The 19,383-nt window shown below is 39.5% G+C and overlaps 3 protein-coding genes across 3 annotated transcripts; all 3 read right to left on the bottom strand.

The window, feature by feature from the left end:
• Positions 1-41: 41 nt before the first annotated feature.
• calm2a (calmodulin 2a (phosphorylase kinase, delta)) lies at positions 42-3,565 on the bottom strand. The gene is made up of 6 exons (XM_077495336.1): positions 3,416-3,565; positions 2,667-2,697; positions 1,725-1,868; positions 1,529-1,635; positions 1,330-1,465; positions 42-1,248 (listed from the first exon to the last, which is right to left on the bottom strand). The coding sequence occupies exons 1-6, from the start codon at positions 3,416-3,418 to the stop codon at positions 1,220-1,222; spliced, it is 450 nt and encodes a 149-aa protein (XP_077351462.1). The 5' UTR covers positions 3,419-3,565; the 3' UTR covers positions 42-1,219.
• Positions 3,566-8,851: 5,286 nt separating this feature from the next.
• On the bottom strand, positions 8,852-16,429 carry LOC144001611 (mucin-like protein). Its single transcript, XM_077496096.1, has 13 exons — positions 16,150-16,429; positions 15,757-15,993; positions 15,513-15,665; positions 14,936-15,114; positions 13,412-13,604; positions 13,214-13,333; positions 13,019-13,138; positions 11,915-11,935; positions 11,756-11,817; positions 11,474-11,666; positions 11,209-11,337; positions 10,886-11,021; positions 8,852-9,161 (listed from the first exon to the last, which is right to left on the bottom strand). Exons 1-13 carry the CDS (start codon positions 16,427-16,429, stop codon positions 9,020-9,022), a joined length of 1,965 nt encoding a protein of 654 aa, XP_077352222.1. The 3' UTR covers positions 8,852-9,019.
• Positions 15,773-18,875, bottom strand: LOC144001805 (sushi domain-containing protein 2-like). The gene is made up of 5 exons (XM_077496381.1): positions 18,505-18,875; positions 18,124-18,273; positions 17,698-17,915; positions 16,150-16,615; positions 15,773-15,993 (listed from the first exon to the last, which is right to left on the bottom strand). Exons 1-4 carry the CDS (start codon positions 18,809-18,811, stop codon positions 16,526-16,528), a joined length of 765 nt encoding a protein of 254 aa, XP_077352507.1. The 5' UTR covers positions 18,812-18,875; the 3' UTR covers positions 15,773-15,993; positions 16,150-16,525.
• Positions 18,876-19,383: the final 508 nt, after the last annotated feature.

Raw genomic sequence — 19,383 nt, 5'->3', positions numbered from 1 at the left:
TGAACTTACAGGAAGTAAACAAAACCCACAGGAGGCAGTGGTCCACAATAGAGCTTTATTTTGTCAAAATAAACTTAGTATCTCTGCAAGCTACTGTAACAAACTCAACTAGAAAACTTGAAGAAAAATCAAAACAAGGTACACCTTTAGTTACACCATTTTCTGATGTATGCTAGCTCCATCCCCAGCACCTTGCGAATGGGCCAAGTAAGACATGTGGCACGTAGCTTTGACATTGTGCTACGCCAACAGGAGCAGGCAACACAAAGCTTGTGGTCAGCGACGACACCTGATTAATCTGCTCTTAAGTACTGTTGTGCACAATTCCAAAGTAAAATCCTTTCACCCCACTCTGCTTTTACTTGAGTAACAGATTTCATCTCAATAGTCTTGCGTTTAAGAGGCATTGGCTGATGCTCTTGGGAAATGACAAGAAACACCCGTTTCAAATACGTTGTATACTCAAGCAGTGAGGGAGGGTTACGCCAAAACGGCACATGCAGCCCTCAATACAAAAACGGTAATTAAAAAAATGTCGATAATCAGGAAAACAAGACCAATTTTCAAACCCGGGTAGATTGTAAATTTTATTGTAAAACAAATATACAACTTGGAATGGATTATTTGAGGCATGGCCAGAGGCCACTTAAAAAAAAAAAAAAAGAAAAGAAAAGAAAAAAATGAGACATTAAAAAGCATGGTAAGATTAGTCATTTTCTGGTATATAGAACAGCAGATACAAAAAGTTTGTACGAGTACCTAGGAGATACACCCGTGTCATTTTTTTGCAGTAGTGCAATGCTGAGAGATTTCCCATATATACTTTGTCCATAGTCCATGCAGAGTTTCAACTCCTCTACATTGTTTCCATGCCAACGGTGTTGCCAAGTGACAACCAGCTGACAGGTTTCCAATGTCGCCTTGCCAGAAAAGGCCCCGAGCACAATACAGAGGAGTCGCTCCTCCGGCTCCCAAGGGCCTCCGCAGGCATCTGGTTGGATGACCGTTCGTCACTCAAACACCATGACAGCAAAAGAAAAAAAAAAAAGAAAGAAAAAAAAAAAAGGGACATGGGGACAAGAGCCTATGCAGTTTACATGCAGTTCCTTTGGACAGCAGTAGGGGCAGGGACGCAGGGGGGTTAATAAGATTTTACAGATAAATTACACAAAGAAAAAAAAAAGGCAAATTATTTATATATGAAATCTGTACAAGGCCCTCACTTCGCCGTCATCATTTGTACGAACTCTGTAGGAAGGGAAAAAAAAATAATGTAAGCGTTTAACAGTTTGTGAAAAATCAATTATAAATCTCACAGCAGATACCAACCTTCATAGTTGACCTGACCGTCGCCATCAATGTCTGCTTCTCTGATCATCTCATCTACTTCTTCATCAGTTAACTTCTCGCCGAGGTTTGTCATCACGTGACGGAGCTCAGCAGCACTGATGTAGCCGTTCCCATCCTGAACATTACAGCAATATTTTAACTTTTTTGTATTCATGTCAGTCATGTGTCGTTTGTTTACCTTGTCAAAGACACGGAAAGCTTCTCTGATCTCCTCCTCACTGTCTGTATCCTTCATTTTTCTGGCCATCATTGTCAGGAATTCGGGGAAATCTATCGTACCGTTTCCTGAAAAGCAAAAGTATGTTAAGGAAAGGACCCAGAGTTGCCTCAGAGAGATTTTTTTATTTATTTATTTTTTTTTTAAAACCACTCACCATCAGCATCCACCTCATTGATCATGTCCTGCAACTCCGCCTCTGTGGGGTTCTGCCCAAGAGAGCGCATGACTGTGCCCAGCTCTTTGGTGGTGATGGTGCCATCTCCATCCTTGTCAAAAAGTGAAAACGCCTCCTTGAATTCTGAAGAAGACCATAGAGGGATTATGTCACTTATGTTTCCAGTATCAACGCAGTGTTTTGATACTCCATAGTCAACGCTTTCTAACTCAACAAAAACCGTTCCAGCAAACAGAAGGGCAGGTAGCGGGCCAACAACCATCTACATTATTTAACGGCGCCATGAGGGACGAAGAATGATGACATTTCAAGTACGAGACCCATGTTTGGCATACAACAATCTCGCCAACTATTTGCAGGATCAACAAGCAAAAGGCCAACTTGTTCTTCAGAGAAAGAACGGTACGATTTAGTCCGACTGCTCCAGGTGAAAACTCTGCAAGCCGCTGTTGCCATGGTAACAGTGCTTAGTTTCAAGCAGCTTCAAATTAAATCTAAATGAAACAACTCTTGACACTGGAAAGAACGTAATTAACTTGTGCATCAATTACCACTGAAACCAGATGTAAACTGACTCACATCAGATAAATTGCCACATTAATGTATAAACACATTTAAGTTCCAAGTACTACGAGTCTTCATTCTATGGAGGACACGCCCTGAGCAAAGGACATCATGCTCACTGCATACACTGCGCTGACATATTACATCATATTAGATGATAGATAATGCTACATGTTCCATTGGGGGAATCCTTCATTGTCAACGCTTTCATTCATTCCCCATCTAAAAAGAATTAGGTCACCTTAAAAAAGGAATGTATAGAAATAATCTCCAAGCGACATAAGGATCACTGCAGGCCTTTTTGGAAAATGTGAGGAAAGCACCTAAAAAGTAAAAAATAAAAATGTAATGGCTTACCAGCAATCTGCTCTTCTGTAAGCTGATCAGCCTGGAAAGAAGACAATTCAAAAATGACAAATATGCATCATAAACTACTCAACTAAAGATTGGCCCAAAGATTTGTAGGAAGAAAAGTAGCAATATTAATTTATTAAAATTGATCTGAGTAAGAAGCGCAGAGCAGGCCCTCCCCCCCCACCTCGTGAAACCCCCTCCGCATGACATCCATTTCAAATGAGGCTTTTTCAAAACCAGAACATGGCCGCACACACGTGCGCGCGCACGCACACAAAATTCATAACGTTTCCTTGTAATTAGGCGGCAACCTAACGGTAGCTTGGACGAGCTAAGGCGTCTCTCGAGAGCAGAAACGTCGTGCATTATAATACTTGTCACGTGCTGCTAAGTAACGGAATAGCAATCATTACAACCTGCAGCACGAAGGCGATTTAATGAGATTTTACATAATAGTTGTAACTGTGCATTATACAGTTAATTGTCCAACAGTGACGTAGCGTTTACAGTAAGTGAACGACAGATGCGGGTATATTTGATAATTTCATTTTGACCCACACGCAGCCGTGGTTATCAATTTATGGAATCAGATTGTGCCAAATAATTAGCGCCAATCAAGCCGTGTGTAACACTGCGGCATTTAGGGAGCATCGTAAAGGATGGTTTCGCCTCCAGATGATGAGCATTTAAATCCCCTTACGTCACAGCACGGAACTCGAAAAAGAAGACGAGTGATGTTGTTTCTCTCTTACCATTTCGACGTAGATGGAGCTGCTCGTTGACAACAAAAATCCTCTGCACGCCTATGCAAGCGCGTAACCTCGCCACACTGCCAGCCTGAATGATGAGCGCACCGTAGCGGACTGCAACTGGGCTCGCCTTTAACCGTTATCTGAAACTCCGCCTCTTTTCAATATCCTTCCGCTCACTGCCATTTTTTTCTATGACAAGAATCACACATTTGAGGCTTTTTGAAGCGAAAAAATACATACGATAATTTACAAAATACTATTGTACTCATATGTTTGTCTTCTGTGAGGGGTTCGGACTCTGATGAGAGGAATAATATAGTTGAATTGACGAAGGTCTAGTTTATAGCGTATGTGTACACACTGCTTCTCTGTGATGAGGCACACGCCCCAGCTGAAAGAAATGGCGCTCTGTGATTGGTTTGTTTGTACCTGCAATGCGTCACTCCCCATTTTCTGCGTTTCGCTGCATCTTAGCCAGTAGCCATAGACATCCTTCCTGTCTACAATACATCCACAGCAGGCTAGCTAGTGTGTACAGTATATACACATGGGCGTCATCCGAAGGGAACTCCTTAACAGTTTTGCGTCTACTATATTTATTTAGAGCTGAATCTCTCGCCCCACGTGTTTTGTTTTATCTCCTTGTTGTTACAATTTACAAATATCAAATTACAGTCCATTAATTTCATTAGCATGTTTATATCAGTGCTTTCTAAAATGAGCTATCCCTAACTTGGGACACAGGGCAAATTGTCATACTTTATGAGATGCACGTGCATGTGACTGTACATCTCACTGAGTGTATTTGATGCATGTATTGCTGTCTATGGCACATTTTCAGATCTAATTATGCAGTTAGTGCGAAGGGAGTATCTGGTAGCATGATTGCTGATGCTTGGCTGCACTCCCGTCTCCCAGCAGCCACCTGTCTCGGGCCTGCTCCAATGGGAGAGGATAAGGAGGAGGTTGAGAGAAGGGAGATGTCAGGAGAACCAGTTTATACCTATAACAAACTCTTTATGCAAAGAAATCTGCATCTCTTCACAGAGGATACACAGTGGTTGGTTCCCACTTTTATCTGTACTATTTTTTTTTTCCCCCAACCTGCATAATCTTGAGCACATTTGATTTGTTTTTGTACAGTTTTTTTGGTCACTGAATATTATGAAATGCCAATAGGTGATGACATGAAGGCCTAACTCTGTCACCAGATAAAGTTGGAGTATGCTTGAATGAATGACCGCATGTAAAGACCCGTAATACTATGTAGAAGTTACTGAACATGTCACCTAGCGTTGACATTATTTTACAGCAGATTTTAAAAAGGGTTCAAGCACAAACTTATACACCTTTCATGCTTGTTCTTTTTTTAATCACCTCTGTGAATATGTAACTTGTACACATAACCATAAGGGTCCTTATCTGTCATAGCCCAACCCAGAACACTATAATGAAGTAGCAGCTTTCATTTCCTTCCAAGGGGGTTCAAAGTTCACTCCAGTTTAACTGAGGCAAAGCTGAGGTTGCTCTTCCATCATCATTAATGGCTCATAACGTCACTCAGCTCAGTGGAAGTTAGCATAGGTCCTTATGTTGTGCAAAAAGTATTTTTTTTTTCTATAACATTTGAGGACCATGCAAGGCAAGTGACAAATATGAGGCAATGTTTACCTGTGTAACAGAAAGACACCATTACAAATGAATGAGGCCGTGTAATGCACCTGCTGGTTCAATGCCAAAGGAGTGGATCACCTTTCATGGGAGAGAATGTCAGGTGTTTGCACGTCAAAGTTAATGAAAAGCAAATTAAGTCATGTGTTTCAGCATGATTGATTTCCCTTGTTTCTGTATGTTTGAACTCATATGTAAACAAAGTGTTTGTGAATGTTTCAATGCTTGTGTGCTGAGGATAAAACACGATGGAATGGGCGTGATCGTTTGTGTTATGGTTCATAGTGTAGATGAGCGCACAGCAAATCACTTCTAGTAAGCAAGGGTGGTTTTACAGTCGTGCAATAACAGTATTAGACGTATAAAGTCCAACAACGGGCTTGCTGTATATCCACCAATCCCATCAAGCACGCTGGCCTACCTGTTACTGAGGAATGACTTGTTTTCCAAAATTACATCACCAGGCAGAAATGATTAATGGCCTCAAATCGGATAAGAGGATTTGGTCGTGCCTGCCTGTTTCAATCGTGTTGTGACAAAATGGATATAGCATAAAGTGAACCTCCCTCATATGTTTGTGTTTTTCTGATACTATTTTACTATACTTGTTTTATTTGAGGGGATCAGACCCACTTAAAGTTCCTGAAATGTATGTCCTCTTCAAAATTGGGGGGGGGGGGGGGGGGAAAATCAAGTCGTTCCCTCTGCTCTCAAACTGGGATGAATGTGCTGAAACCGTATCCCGCTCAACTGTCAACTGTTGAGAAAATACTGGCTTCTACTTTGTCTTAGGCCTACAAAAAAAGTATGTGGTTGAGCCACAAAAGTTTTTTGCTTAAATCCTCTGATTAGCTGGAATATATCCCACCAGGTTGTCGTGGTGCTTTTCCACTCCACAACAACGAGGCGCAGTAAAGCATTGTTGGCTGTGATGTCAAACCTAATAACATTAAAATTGAAATTCCCACTCCACACTCTTCTGCTTTTGTCTCAGTTGACAACAAGAAACTACACGCTAGCCCAGGGGTGTCCAAACAAGCAATTATATATGGTTTATATTTGTTTGTTAAACTGCAAGATAACAGCTTTCTGTTCAAGATGAAAAAGCAAACATTTTTTAGGATTTTCAAGATTTTGGGGTGGCTTTGGCGAATCCTATTAGAGTAGACCTACACCTGTAGTGAGCAGAAAGCGGAAGAAACAGTTTTTGATTCTAAAATTGAATGATCTTTATTCACTACAGTGTTGAAAGAGTGTTATTATTGTTGTCATGCTGGTACATAAAAGCTCTACAGACCAATTTATTATTAGTAGTGGCCCATATTTTTTTTTTTTCAAGAACACTCAATTCTCACTCTGCCCATTTCTACTTTTTTTTTTTTTTTTTTTTTTTTAAATCGAGCCTTGATGATAAGTGTCAAAAATGTCATTTTTACTATATGCTACAGGCTGCAAATGCCCCCCGGGCCATGGGTTGGACACTAATGCGCTAGCCCAAAGCCACATGCTAACGGTCAAGTCGGATTTAAAAATATACATCCTGTTTCTTCACTCTTTGGCTTTTCTCTGTGTGACATACATGGACTCACAGCTACAACAAGGCACTCTAGAACGGGCACGTGACGGCGGCGAACTATTCAAAGGGAAGAGGCTGTTTGGGGGTAGCGAGCTAGCTAAATGCATTTTGCAGATAACCACTAAAGATGGTAGCGAGGAGGGGCAACGCTTGCCATGCCCGTGGTGTGTCACTTTGCCCTGTTTTAGCCTAGCCATGCTTCTAAAATCAGGACAACTTTGTTCATGATTACCTTCAAACTTGTATAAAATAGGCTATTTAGAAACAACCCTGAATTCACTTTCCAGGGTCTTTAATGGTTGTCACTAAGAATGCCAGTGGCAGGTGCTTACACTCTCCCTTTTCATTCTCACTCTTCTGTCCTCTATCTACTGTATCTTTGGCTCTCTCACTCCCTCCTTCCCTGGCTGGCTTGCCTCCAGCTTGTCTGCTGCAGTCTCTGTAAGGAGCTGGTGTTCATGAAATTGCGACTTGGACCTTCCAGAAGTGTGGCGGCACTTCAAATCTCTCTTGCAAGGGTCATTTCACCCTCACTGACTATTTTTCCTAGTCACATGTGTCCTTGTCTATCATGTGGATCTGGAGTTCTTCCTTTGCGGAATACTTAATGTGGCCTATGCACACTTCTCTCACTCAGTAATGTAAATAACCAGAGGAAAGCCGAGAAGTGCTCCTGAAGCCATACAGGATAGTTGTGTACTTTAGTGTGTGTATAACCACCAATAAGGAAGTGACAAGTGCACCGTGTTAAGGAGTGCTGAGTCCTTGGCTCTTGCTGGACTGCAACTCAGGTCCGCTGTTGCAGGAGTGGAGACCCACATGCCTGCCTCCCCCACGCCTCCTTAAGATGATCTCATTCTTCAGGGTGCATGCTGTGGCCGCTACCAGATGAAGGCCGCAGAGCAGGTGTCATGTCGCCTGCGTGTCTGTGTCTGTGTCTGTGTGGCTGTGGGTGTGCTGCTTTTCTGCTTAGGCTGTGCTCATAAACAAACGTGATGGATCTGCCTTGCTTGGAAGGCTCACTAGTGACATCTGGTGGCCAGAGCAGCTTGGGGCCTCCTTGTCTTGTTACCCATCCCATAATTTTCTGTACTTTTTCTGATTAGAGTCAGAATGACCCTATCCTAACAATCCTAGTCAGCTGCCAGTCATTCATAGGGCACAAATAGAAAAAGAACCATATTCATATTTAAACCTATGGACAATGTCTTAAAGGGGAGTCAACCTTTAACATTTCTTGACAATAATATGTTATAAGTGACCTCACTAGTCTAAACATGACATTATGATTAATATTCCATTTTTGGAATATGAGTTATAAAGCAAAATCCAGCCATTATTATCCATCTTAGTGGGCGGCCATTTTGCCACTTGCTGTCGCCTTAAGATGACACATCACAGTTGTTCAGAGCTCAAACAACGACCAATCACAGCTCACCTGTTTTCTGAAGCTGAGCTGTGATTGGTTGTTACCTGAGACCTGAGCAACTGTGATGTCATTTTCACACGACAGCAAGTGGCAAAATGGCCGCCTTCTTCGCTTCCCTGCCCAGGAGACCACGTTTGTGTGTAACTGTGTTCGTGTAAGTGGGTACAAAACAAAACAAAAAACAAATGGCCATCTTCTGATATTACAAAAACTGCTGGATTTTGCTGCTAAACTCTTTTTTTTTATATTCCACCAATGTAACATGAACCAAAATACCGCATTTTGACTAGTGGGGCTGCATAAGAACATATTATTACCAAGAATTTTGGGGGGGTTGACTTCCTCTTTAAATTAAATTCATGTTTGTGGCAAAAAAAATATATATGTAGCTAGCTTTCACATTTTGGTATGTTAGCAAAACATTCAAAATCCAACAATAAAAGTCATTTAGTTTACCCTCAAAATAAAAATGTTTATATTTTCTGATTCATTGCATGGAGTGATGCAATGGATAAAACCTTTTCTGGACAAAGGGTATCAGTTTGATGCCAGGTATGTGGCAGATGCTAATGAGGCCATCAAGGAGACTGTTGGCTGCATTTCAGCCGGAAGCCAAAAGCACTGCAGTGGATTACTTTCATGCTGCCAAGAGATTGTCTTGCCTCTGCGGTTGACTTTTATTGTAAACAGTTGTTTGCAGGAGCAAAAATCAAAACACGTCAAACTTGGCTCAATGGAAAAAAAAATGACAAACACAGCCTTTAAAAGTCACTCTGGTTTAGTTGTTGTTCACAATATAAATAAGTCATTCATCTTCATTAAAAAAATAAAAAATCTACAGACATTACTTCCAAAAGTGCTTCTGTTATGTTTTGCATGTCTGGTGTGCTTATGTATTTCCTGCATCTCCCAAACGTGTAACAAAATACTATCTGATGCGTTGCCGGGGTGTGATGTTGTCTATGATCCGGGGACTGCAGTGGGTCATGTAGTGCAGAGTCGGGTCCGAGTAGTTGAAGGGCTGAGGATTGTTTCGTTCCTGTATGTTGTCTGCTAACAATTGAGGCAGGCTGGAAGAAAATAAAGTCATAAAATAGGATTAACTTTCTCATAGTACAATAATCCTGTCTTGGGGCTGAAGAGTTTCAATAATTTGGACGAATGCATGCACTACATCATATTTATGGGAGAAAGGCTAACGCCTTCAACTTGCTGAATGTGAGTCATTACCTTCGAAAAACGGTTAGTACTGATAACTAGCGTTATTATACCTAAATTATGGCCAAGAGGGGCATCTCTGTATAATGACTTTCTGTGTTTAGTGAGAAATAAAATTTACATATGGCAGGCAATAATCTCAAGCAATTTATGGATATGTTTGGATAAAGCCTTGTTCCATATTCGGCAACTCATGAATATTAATGAAGAATCCATCCTAGATAGTTAAAGAATAGAAATAAAACGAAATTCTGAGCTAAAGCGTCTTTCTATTGTTTTTATTCTGACAAGATGTTTGTTTTTTAGAAGATTGGTGGATGTTCTCACAACACAAACATGTAAAGATTATGTCGTCCAACCCACCTCACCATAACCATATCATGATTCACTTTAATCTAGCATTGTAATCTTACAATACTAGAGCCATCCCCCTACATTATATCTATAGGGTTAGTTTACAGATAACAGAGAAAGCAGGCCAGTCATCGTGGGGATTGTGTGTCTCTAACACCTGGTCCAGATGCCATACATCTGTATAGACGTACTACAGCCAAGGACACAGTATGAAGCACAAAGTCACATTGTACTCAACTCTGGCAATGGGAAGCACTGCAGCATGGAACTTCCTAGTATCTCAACATCTATCTGAGAATGGAAATGTATTATGATTACCAGTACTTATTATTGTAATTATACATTATAGATTCAGGAGTTTTCTTAAGACAACGGGTGAGTCTATCCTAGCTGACTTTGGGCAAGACACGAATGATCATCAGTCGGTCGTAGAGCAAACAGCCACACACACTCACATTCACAACTATAGGCCATTTTCCTCAGTTTACCGAACATGCATGTTTTTGGAATGTGGGAGGAGCCAGAGTACCTGAGGAAAACCCACTAACACAGGGAGAACATGCAAACTCATTTGAGAAGGGTCTTCCATGTTGTCAGTTCTTAATGTTATAAAGTGCACTCTATTTACCATGTTTTTTCATTATTATTATTATTATTATTATTATTATTATTATTATTATTATTATTATTATTATTATTATCATCATCATCATCACCATCATCATCTCATTCCAGCTGTTTTACTGGATTTTGACTGATTTTGCAAGGCTCAGAGAATACTGTGTTCTTTTGCTATAAAAAACATGGAACCTACCAAAAGAATGATTAGAGTGTCTTCTTTCATTAGGAAAAAAAAAAAAAAAGTATATTTCTTTCTGTTTCCGTTTTGCAGTAATTAGCAATAGAATATAGGTTAACATATATAACATTATTCACAAATCTGTTTGGAATTGTGGGAAACAGCTTGTTTTCAACATGACCCTGGTTCCCTGATCTCTTATACTCTACTGCCACCTGCTGGCCGTTTTTGTAATTACTACCATTTTTTTTCACTGTAGTTGAGAGGCTGCATCAAAGCCTTCTGTATGCGCTAGCATAAAAAACAAAAAAAAACATGAAAAATGTAAAAATAAAACTTCTGCAGCATTATAGAGCACACAACATGCAAAGTAATTTGCAAGTTTAGTTAGCAGTTGTTTTATGTCTAGCTTGGATGACTTACTCTCCAGTCACAGTTTTCTTGCAGCAGCAGCAGAAACAGGCCAGTGCAGCCAGAAGGAGCAGCAGGGGGATGCCAATGCCCAGAACCAGGCCCAATATAAGATCTATGTTTTTGTTGTTCACGTTGTCTCTATCTGCTAAATTTGAAATACAATCATTATTTTTCACAGAGTTCTTCAACAAAGTGAAATATTTTTGATATTTCTGATATTTCTTTCAGCATTGTTTCATTGTATATTTAATTGCATATGCCATATACAGTATAAGAACTCATTAACTTCATGGTCATTCACACCCCTGTGTGAACGTTGCACAGATACTCACTTAATACACAGGATTGTGTTTCATCCACATCAGTTGTGCCATTGCACACACACCTGTAGCCTCCATAAGTGTTGATGCAGAGGGCAGGGCGGACACACGCCGCCTCCTTGGCCTGACACTCATCCAGATCTGTGGGCGGGTATGCATTGAGAAAATGGAGAGACAAATCTTCAACAATATATATGGTTAGTTAGCACTAATTGTATTATGTTTAGAGGCAGTTTATCACATGGAAAAGTATGCTGAATCCCTTAAAGTAGTTTACCGTCAACTTCTATGGTTCTGATGTCATAGTGGCTGCTGACTCTGGCCAGGTAGTCTCTGATGTACCAGTGAGGTGTGTCACTGGACACATTGATGCGATACTCAGCCAGACGTGGACTGGAACTCTGTGCTGGATTCTTTCTACTGGCGTTATAGAATTTGTTCTGGAAGCCTAAGGAAAGAATGCTTACCAGCTGAAAACAAAATGCACGTTTATATGTTAATTTGGCTAGAATGGTCATTGTAACTTGTCACTAGCCAATCACAATTGCCACCAACGCACCTGCTCAAGTCCATCAGCTCTGTTCTTCCTCCAATCCACAGACACATTGAACACATTACCCCCTGTTGACAAAGATTGAACACATCCACACCTGTGTGATGACCTCTTAAGCCCATACATGAACATGTTTGTTTAGTATTACAACTCATCTGTAATTACCTGGAGGATTGGCAGAGTCGCCTGTGGAGTTGAAAATAATTAATTATGATTGTTGTCACGGGAAAAAAAGCTACAACAATTGGGACCACAATATTAGTAATTTAAGTAGCTGCAAATCGGGGATCATATTGCCACATTTGCATGTTGTGAATAATTATGTGCTCATAAGCAATTCTCAGACTCAATCAATTATTTCTTCTTTCCTTCCTTCCTTCCTTCCTTCCTTCCTTCCTTCCTTCCTTCCTTCCTTCCAAGGTTATTTAGTTTACTAAAACTAAGGATAAAACAAAAACTAAAATAAAAAAAACAATTTCTTTAACAAAAATAAAATAAAACCAAAATGCTTTTTAAAAATCAAAAACTAACTGCAACTACATTTTATGTTTACAAAACTAACTAAAACTAGTTATTTTTTGATTATAGCAAAAGTGTCCTTTGTTTTCATATTTGGCCATTAATTTAATGCATGAGCCTTTTGGAATTATTTTAAATGTGATTTTAAGTAGATTTATTTTGATATTAACCAGAATAAGGACATTTGAAAGTGTGTCACACAGAGTGTGTCATCTCGTAGCAGCCAATAGAAAAGAACCTTCAGATGACGTCGCTCCCATGGTGTTTTTTAAATATTGCGCACAAGTAATGCACATTTATAAAAAAAAATAAAATAAAATAAAATAAAACTAATACTGAAACTAACTAAAACTAAACTAAACTAAGCATTTATTAAACAACTAAAATGAATAAAAACTACCAGAACCACCCTGAAAATGAATTAAAACTAAATTTAAAAAACAAAACCCAAAACGAAATCAAAACTAACTAAAAATGAAAAATTCCAAAACTATAATAACCCTGCTTCCTTCCCAAACAGATTTTCTTTATTATAACATTATACATAAACTAATGAGCATTGCTTCTGTTAAATAAATGACGACAGCATATCAGTGAGGTGAGAGGATATATGATTATGGGCGTGTGCACTCTTCCCACCACATTTGTAACATTAAAGGAGGGATTAAAATAATGACTCTAAAAAATAAGCTTATAAGACAACAGTATTGTGAGAATCATGGTAAAATAGTGTTATGTACAATGACATACCACATCCGTCAGAGTCCTCAGCATTCTGGTATCTACAGAAGCAGTCGACAGATCCTGGTGTGTTTTTACACTCAAACTTGGCATTGGGGCACGTTGACATCTCAGCACACTCGTCAATATCTTCAGTGCAGACACAGACAGTGGATTAGTTTTTGTGAAGGCGTGATTTTTTTTTCTCTCCAAGGTGACCCATACCTGTACAATTGAACCCATTTCCAAAAAAGCCAGGTTTACATGTGCAGGTGTAGTTGTGTTTCGTGCTGGTGCAAGTAGCATCTTCGTGGCAAGGGAAGGTGAAAGGAGGCACGCACATGTCTGTGAAAGCATATCATGAAACGAGAGTGAGGAGTGAAATTGTTAGAAACTAATGAGAAGCATTTGTTTGTGACTGACCATGCTCAAAGCACTTGTATCCCTGCTTTCCATTGGACACAGTACTATTCGGGCACGGTCCACAGATGAAGTTGCCGCTCTGTAAATCCGTTTGACAGCGTACCCCTCGGAAACATGGCTTACCTTTGCATGGGTCTGCAATATTTCCGCAAAACTTCCCACTAAATCCTTTTGGGCATAGGCATCCTAACACCTGGGACATAAGAGATAAAGTACATATTAAGAACTGGTTGATATAATTTTATAATACACTAGGTTTTCCTAGACCAGGGGTCAGCAACCTTTCCTGTCAAAAGAGCCATTTTAGGCCAAACAAATAACAAAAAAAAAATCTGTCGGGATCTGAAAACATTTGAAGATTGTGATGAAGAAAACAGCGTGTTGGTGTTAGTTTAATGTACTGAGGGCCCCAGAGCTAATTACAGTTGAACCACAACACAACATTTTACTTCTGTAAAATCTCTGACATTTTTGGCAATATTATGGACATATCATTGTTATTTTCTGGCTCTCGACTTCTTTTTTTTTGGACATTTTATAGCTATCTTTTTTTTTTCTTCTTCTTTTTTTTTCCTGCCCCTTGCCAGCAGATTTCTGACATTTGTGGCAATTTTGTGGAAATTCTATGGTAATTTGTGTGTTTTATTATTTTTTTTTTATATACTATATTTTCTGACTTTTTTTTGGCAATTCTAAAAATATTTTATGGCAATTTTCTGCCTCTCTTTTGTTTTTGGACATTTTTAGGTTACTTTTTTAACAATTTCTTTTCTGTCTTTAATTTATGTTTTTTTTTTAATTCAATTCTCTGATATTGTTGGCAATTTCACTTACATTTTATTGTAAATTTCTCAGTTTCCTTTTCTTTTTTGGACATTTTATGATCACTTTTTGGATTAAAAAAAATTTTTTTTCATCTTTTTCTGACAACTTAAAAATGTGGACTACTTTTTTGATTATTTTTTTTGAAAAAATATTTAATATTTTTACCTTTATTATTATCCATCCATCCATTTTCTTGACCGCTTATTCCTCACAAGGGTCGCGGGGGTTGCTGGCGCCTATCTCAGCTGGCTCTGGGCAGTAGGCAGGGGACACCCTGGACTGGTTGCCAACCAATCGCAACCTTTATTATTATTATTATTATTATTATTATTTTTTTTTATTATTTATTTATTTTTTTTTTTTATAAGAGAGAGCCACAGGGAGAGGGACTAAAGAGCCATATGTGGCTCCAGAGCCGCAGGTTGCAGACCCTTTTCCTAGACTCATAAATATTACAATCATAACATGTAGGCCATGTATCATGTAAAAATTGATTCAAAATTAAATTGGAATAATCAATGATGATGTATCAATAAAGATTAGTGAGCCCGACAAAAGTACTGGAAATAAAAAGCTGTCTCTTGTCTCATATTAAAGTTTTGGTGTCAAATTGGCCAAACTGTTTGAATAGTTTAGGAGGTGAATTTCGAGTATGTGTGACTAGTCAAACAAAGACATTAGCTTCTCTCAAAAGTTTACCTGGAACTTTCCGTGTAGGTGGTTTTCAATGATGCTGTCAGACAGACAGGTCCCTCCATTAAGGCAGTTGCAGACACGCAGAATTGGAGTAAACAAGGAGCTGGAGAGCTTGTCTGTGACCTTAATAGTAAGCTTGACAGGTTCGATGCTAAGGGGCATCCAGGTTAAGAAACCATCATCTGGATTGGAGAAAGCAGACCTCAATTATATACTATTTGGGCAGTGACAAATCATGCTACAATGAATAAGGCGTGTAGGAGACAGAGAGCCTCTGATTCAACAATTACTCAGCTCAAAGCCTGAATGCATTTGGAAAAGCCATTTGATACAAAATTTCTCAAAGATTTAAAGTGCTGAGTTAGTCATTAGAGCTCAGAAGTAACTTGCAAACATACATCCATACAAGTCAATAATGTTTCACTACTTTGATGTGTTCGTCCTTCGAAAACAAACTGTCATCAAACCTCGCCACCAGTTGTAACTAGAGCCGCAAACATCTTCCACAGGACACGGCCAGTTTGGGTTATCCCTCATCAAGGGTATTAAACGTGTGTACGTGTGCATTTGTGTGTCTCACCACTGCCAATGGAGGCCTGTGGGGGTCTTGGGAAGAGTATTGAATAAATGATAGGATCCCCATTAGGATCCTGGGCAATAATCTGTATGTTGACAGTAGAGTTGACCTGAGCCTGGATTAGTGTAGGTTCTGTCACTATGGGTGGTGTATTGCCTACCACAACAGAGACAAAGCCTATCAAATATAGTCAAAGGTACACCTTACAGGTTCTGTAAAATTATCAAAATATTAATGGTTGTCTTGCCATATATTTGGGCCAAATTCTGGTATTGTTTCTCTGCAGTCAGGGTTTGAAGCCCCAATTCTGAAGAGCTGGATGCAAGACTGTCATGGACACACTGCATGCTGCTTTGGCAGGTTCTCCTCAGATCCTCCACCACGTCAGGACTGAAGCCCCCCAGCAATTCGTTGAGGGAAACTGGTTGAAATGGATCCAGTGGAGGAGAAGATAACAGCAGGCTCTCTGGTTGTGGCACCGCCCCTACAGACACAGTTTGTACCATAATTAGCATGTGCGGTTTGAAATACTTTGAGCATGTAACATTAGTTCCCCCAAAAAAACGCTTGGAGTCAAACTGATATGAACCGTTTACTCCGAGGACAATAAATAATATAAATTGATCCTCAATTCACTCACAGGATAACCCAAAAAGATGCAGTCTGTCTTCTGAGGGCTGATTATGGTCTACTGAGGACAGCAGACGGCCATCAGACATGAGGAAGTCATCTGAGCGCTTCGTACTCCAGAGGCCCATGAGACCAACAGTTCGGTTGTAAAAAGTCTGGGGAATTTCCACCATGGCGGCCAGCTGCTTGTGGCCTTCCACACGCCACACCAGCACATGCAGACCACCAGCGTACAAAGCTGCACAGCGAGCCACGGAAATACAGCGCACAGCAAATTCTCTCTCGCCCATGTGCACGACACCTGGTAAACATGATTGAGCACACAAAAAGGTTATTAGTTTCAATTTCATGCAGCAAAACAGTGTTTAATGAGGTGTCTTGTGTATTCAGTAGCTGTTACCAACAGTGACAAAAATTTCTAAATTATCTATGAACAACTGCAGTCCTTCTCCTTTCTCTGCACATCTCCATTCAATCTGTAAAAATCAAACAAACGTGGGTACAGTACATGTTTTTGTTCTCAAACAATTTTTTTTGTCGTCATATATATCATCAGGACTAATTTTTAACCCAATAAAGCCAAACATATGTCCAATACAAGACATTTTGAGCCCTCTATTTCATGAATATATATTTTTTGCCCATTAAAACCCTGAATTATATGATTTTTTTGGGGAAATACTACTGTTTAATATGGCTGTTTATTATTATATTTTTGACAGTTATAAATGTACGAATTTAAAGCATTGTGACTGGATGTATCAAATATGATACAAATCAAAAGTCATATGTGGAAGTTGATTTAAAAAAATAAAAGTTTGTTCTGCAGGACCAATAAGTACTCTATTTACAAAGAATCAGAATTTTCTCTCATATATTTCATGGTTAGGCTTTATAAGGTTAATTGTTTTCCTTCCGTAGTATACTATAACTGACCTTGTCAAATGCTAGGGATGTAACGATAACGGCAATATCGTTAATATTGCGTTATTAAAACCGCCACAATATATCGTCGTCGTCATGTCACGATATTAAAAGCAGCACATCTGTTTAAAAAGTCAGGTTGATTTCCATTTGTGCAGTTCTAGTACCCTCTGGTGGCTAGTTCAGTTTAATTTTCACAAGGCATGTTTTGGCCCTTCTATGTTTAAAATCCACACTAAAGGTCAGACGAAGGGGAACATAATATGCTTGTGAACTGAGTCAATATTAAGTGCTATTTGATATTTTAAGTTGTTTATATGCATTGTTGAAATGTACAAAAGCACAATATTGCGTGTGCGTGTTTTTTAGTATGAGCACATTTTGTACTCTACAATATTGTGACCTTTATTATGTATCGCAAACCTCCCCACAATATCGTGATATCGTATCGTGATGTTTGGATATTGTTTCATCCCGATCAAATGCAGATCAATGGTATTGAAATTCTGAAAACAAAATTCCTCATAATCAATCAGAAAGAAGAAACTCAAAAGTTCTTCCACTGAACTCATGACTACCCAGTCGCACTCATTTCTGGTGTCATTTTTCCACACGCACACACAAGCACGCTGACCTTGCCGATGCCCTGGTGGAAAGCAGCCATGCGTACCACCGCTGGGAAGTTAATGCTCCCTTTTTTGAGTGTGTGCAGTCTCTCAGTCTGTCCTTGCAGGGTGAAGATATTAGATCCAGTGTTGGAAGACAGCCGCACGATCACAAACTCTCCTAACGCCTTAAAGGAGTACTTTGTGCCATCAAAGGTGATGAAATGAAGGCTGCCATACACTAATGCTGTGTTGAAAAAATACAGAAGATTTTACATACAATTGGAAAAGGGATTCACGTGAATTAGAAAGTTGCAAATACTAGAAGAGGATATTTAAATTGAATTAGAATTAATCTCTATATATGATGTGATTGCTTCTTCAGTTGCTTGTGCGTGAATATTTTTCATAAAACTAAAATGTTCTTAATTAAGATACTGATGAGAGCCTCTTACCGACACCCTGTGTTGCCCTGTTGCCTAGTTTGGAACCATCCAGACTGGCCCAACTGTAGCCTTTGCAGCGATCAATTGGCCGCTTTTTCAGGTAGAGGTGGCAAAGAGAAGACCGAATGCAACACCAATGAAAAGGCAGGAGATCTTCATCTGGAGAGATTTAAAAAATAGAAGATGCCGAAAATTGTGTTAGATTAAAAGAGAGCCTGGTGTCATATACAGTAGCATATTTTTTGTAGCTATTGATATTGTACATTATTATATTGTGCCTATTTACATAAATATATTTGATGGTCAATTTTGGTTTAGGAGCCATTGAAAAAAAGAAAAAAAAATAGCACTGAATGTAGTCATTGACGAAAATATAATGATATGATTTACCAATATGTTTCTGGATACTGTGTCTTGAGAAGTAGCGCTCGTTGTAACCTGCCAGCAGAGGGCCCTGGAGATCATATACACATCTTTTTCCTGATCCATACTCATTGGACAAAACTGACCGGAAGATTTGGCCCCCATCACCACCCCATCTCTGACCCCTTAAACTCTTCAACTGTGATCCTTGGTCAGTATTATCTTGCAAAAAGGACAAATCTTCCAGAGCTTGTGTGCGTGTACAGTGACACGAGGGTAAGCCATCGGTCCAGTCAGCAGGATCAGGCTCCTTCATTGCCCACGCCTGACACATCAGTCCTGGGTTGGCCTCATACTCATTAGGTCCACTTAAATCATACACAATCTGACCCAACTTCCCCAAGGAACCTTTCACTTGTTGTGGCCTGTATCTTCCCTCTGGGCCAAAAATGTTCTCTGGGGGAGTTGTGGGCTCTTCGTGGGTGCTTTTCCCATCCATATAGCCGATAAGGGCATCGTGATGTACTCTCTGGCCCGGACCCCATCTCATCTCCCCATATTGAAGGAGGGCAAAGGACTGTACTCCATCTGTGGTAAGAATACACTGGAAAGTGTTTGTCTGTAATGAAAACACATGGTGTAAGTTATTCATTTCATTGGTTTATAAATTGATTTCTGATTATTTCCCATTATTAATATTTTCTTAATAAATAGAAAACAGAAAATAAGTTGTAGGGCTTTTGTTGAGGCTGCCACAAGGGGGCGCTTAAGTTCAATTTATTACAGCAGACATTAAAAGTGAGCGGCTAACTAAACCTTGTGATGTTACTTTTGAGCAAACCTGAAAAGCTGTCTAATTTCATACAGAAGTTATGATTAACCAGGTCACCTCTGACTGATTGATCT

The sequence above is a fragment of the Festucalex cinctus genome, chromosome 14 (genome assembly GCF_051991245.1).
Source record: "Festucalex cinctus isolate MCC-2025b chromosome 14, RoL_Fcin_1.0, whole genome shotgun sequence".
In the NCBI taxonomy this organism is placed as follows: Eukaryota; Metazoa; Chordata; class Actinopteri; order Syngnathiformes; family Syngnathidae; genus Festucalex; species Festucalex cinctus.
This window is presented reverse-complemented; position numbering and strand designations above follow the sequence as displayed.

What these genes read in the sequence shown, in the direction of transcription:
- LOC144001611 (XM_077496096.1), bottom strand. Translation starts at nt 16,429, where the DNA reads ATGGGCGAGAGAGAATTTGCTGTGCGCTGTATTTCCGTGGCTCGCTGT. An exon ending in ACCTACACGGAAAGTTCCAG is followed by an intron (nt 13,605 to 14,935) that starts GTAAACTTTTGA and finishes CTTATGTCCCAG; the next exon opens with GTGTTAGGATGCCTATGCCC. An exon ending in ATACAAGTGCTTTGAGCATG is followed by an intron (nt 13,334 to 13,411) that starts GTCAGTCACAAA and finishes ATGCTTTCACAG; the next exon opens with ACATGTGCGTGCCTCCTTTC.
- LOC144001805 (XM_077496381.1), bottom strand. Translation starts at nt 18,811, where the DNA reads ATGTGTCAGGCGTGGGCAATGAAGGAGCCTGATCCTGCTGACTGGACC. An exon ending in CAGTATCCAGAAACATATTG is followed by an intron (nt 18,274 to 18,504) that starts GTAAATCATATC and finishes AAATCTCTCCAG; the next exon opens with ATGAAGATCTCCTGCCTTTT. An exon ending in TCCACCAGGGCATCGGCAAG is followed by an intron (nt 16,616 to 17,697) that starts GTCAGCGTGCTT and finishes TGATTTTTACAG; the next exon opens with ATTGAATGGAGATGTGCAGA.
- calm2a (XM_077495336.1), bottom strand. An exon ending in TACAGAAGAGCAGATTGCTG is followed by an intron (nt 1,869 to 2,666) that starts GTAAGCCATTAC and finishes GGTCTTCTTCAG; the next exon opens with AATTCAAGGAGGCGTTTTCA. An exon ending in CAATGAGGTGGATGCTGATG is followed by an intron (nt 1,636 to 1,724) that starts GTGAGTGGTTTT and finishes TTTGCTTTTCAG; the next exon opens with GAAACGGTACGATAGATTTC.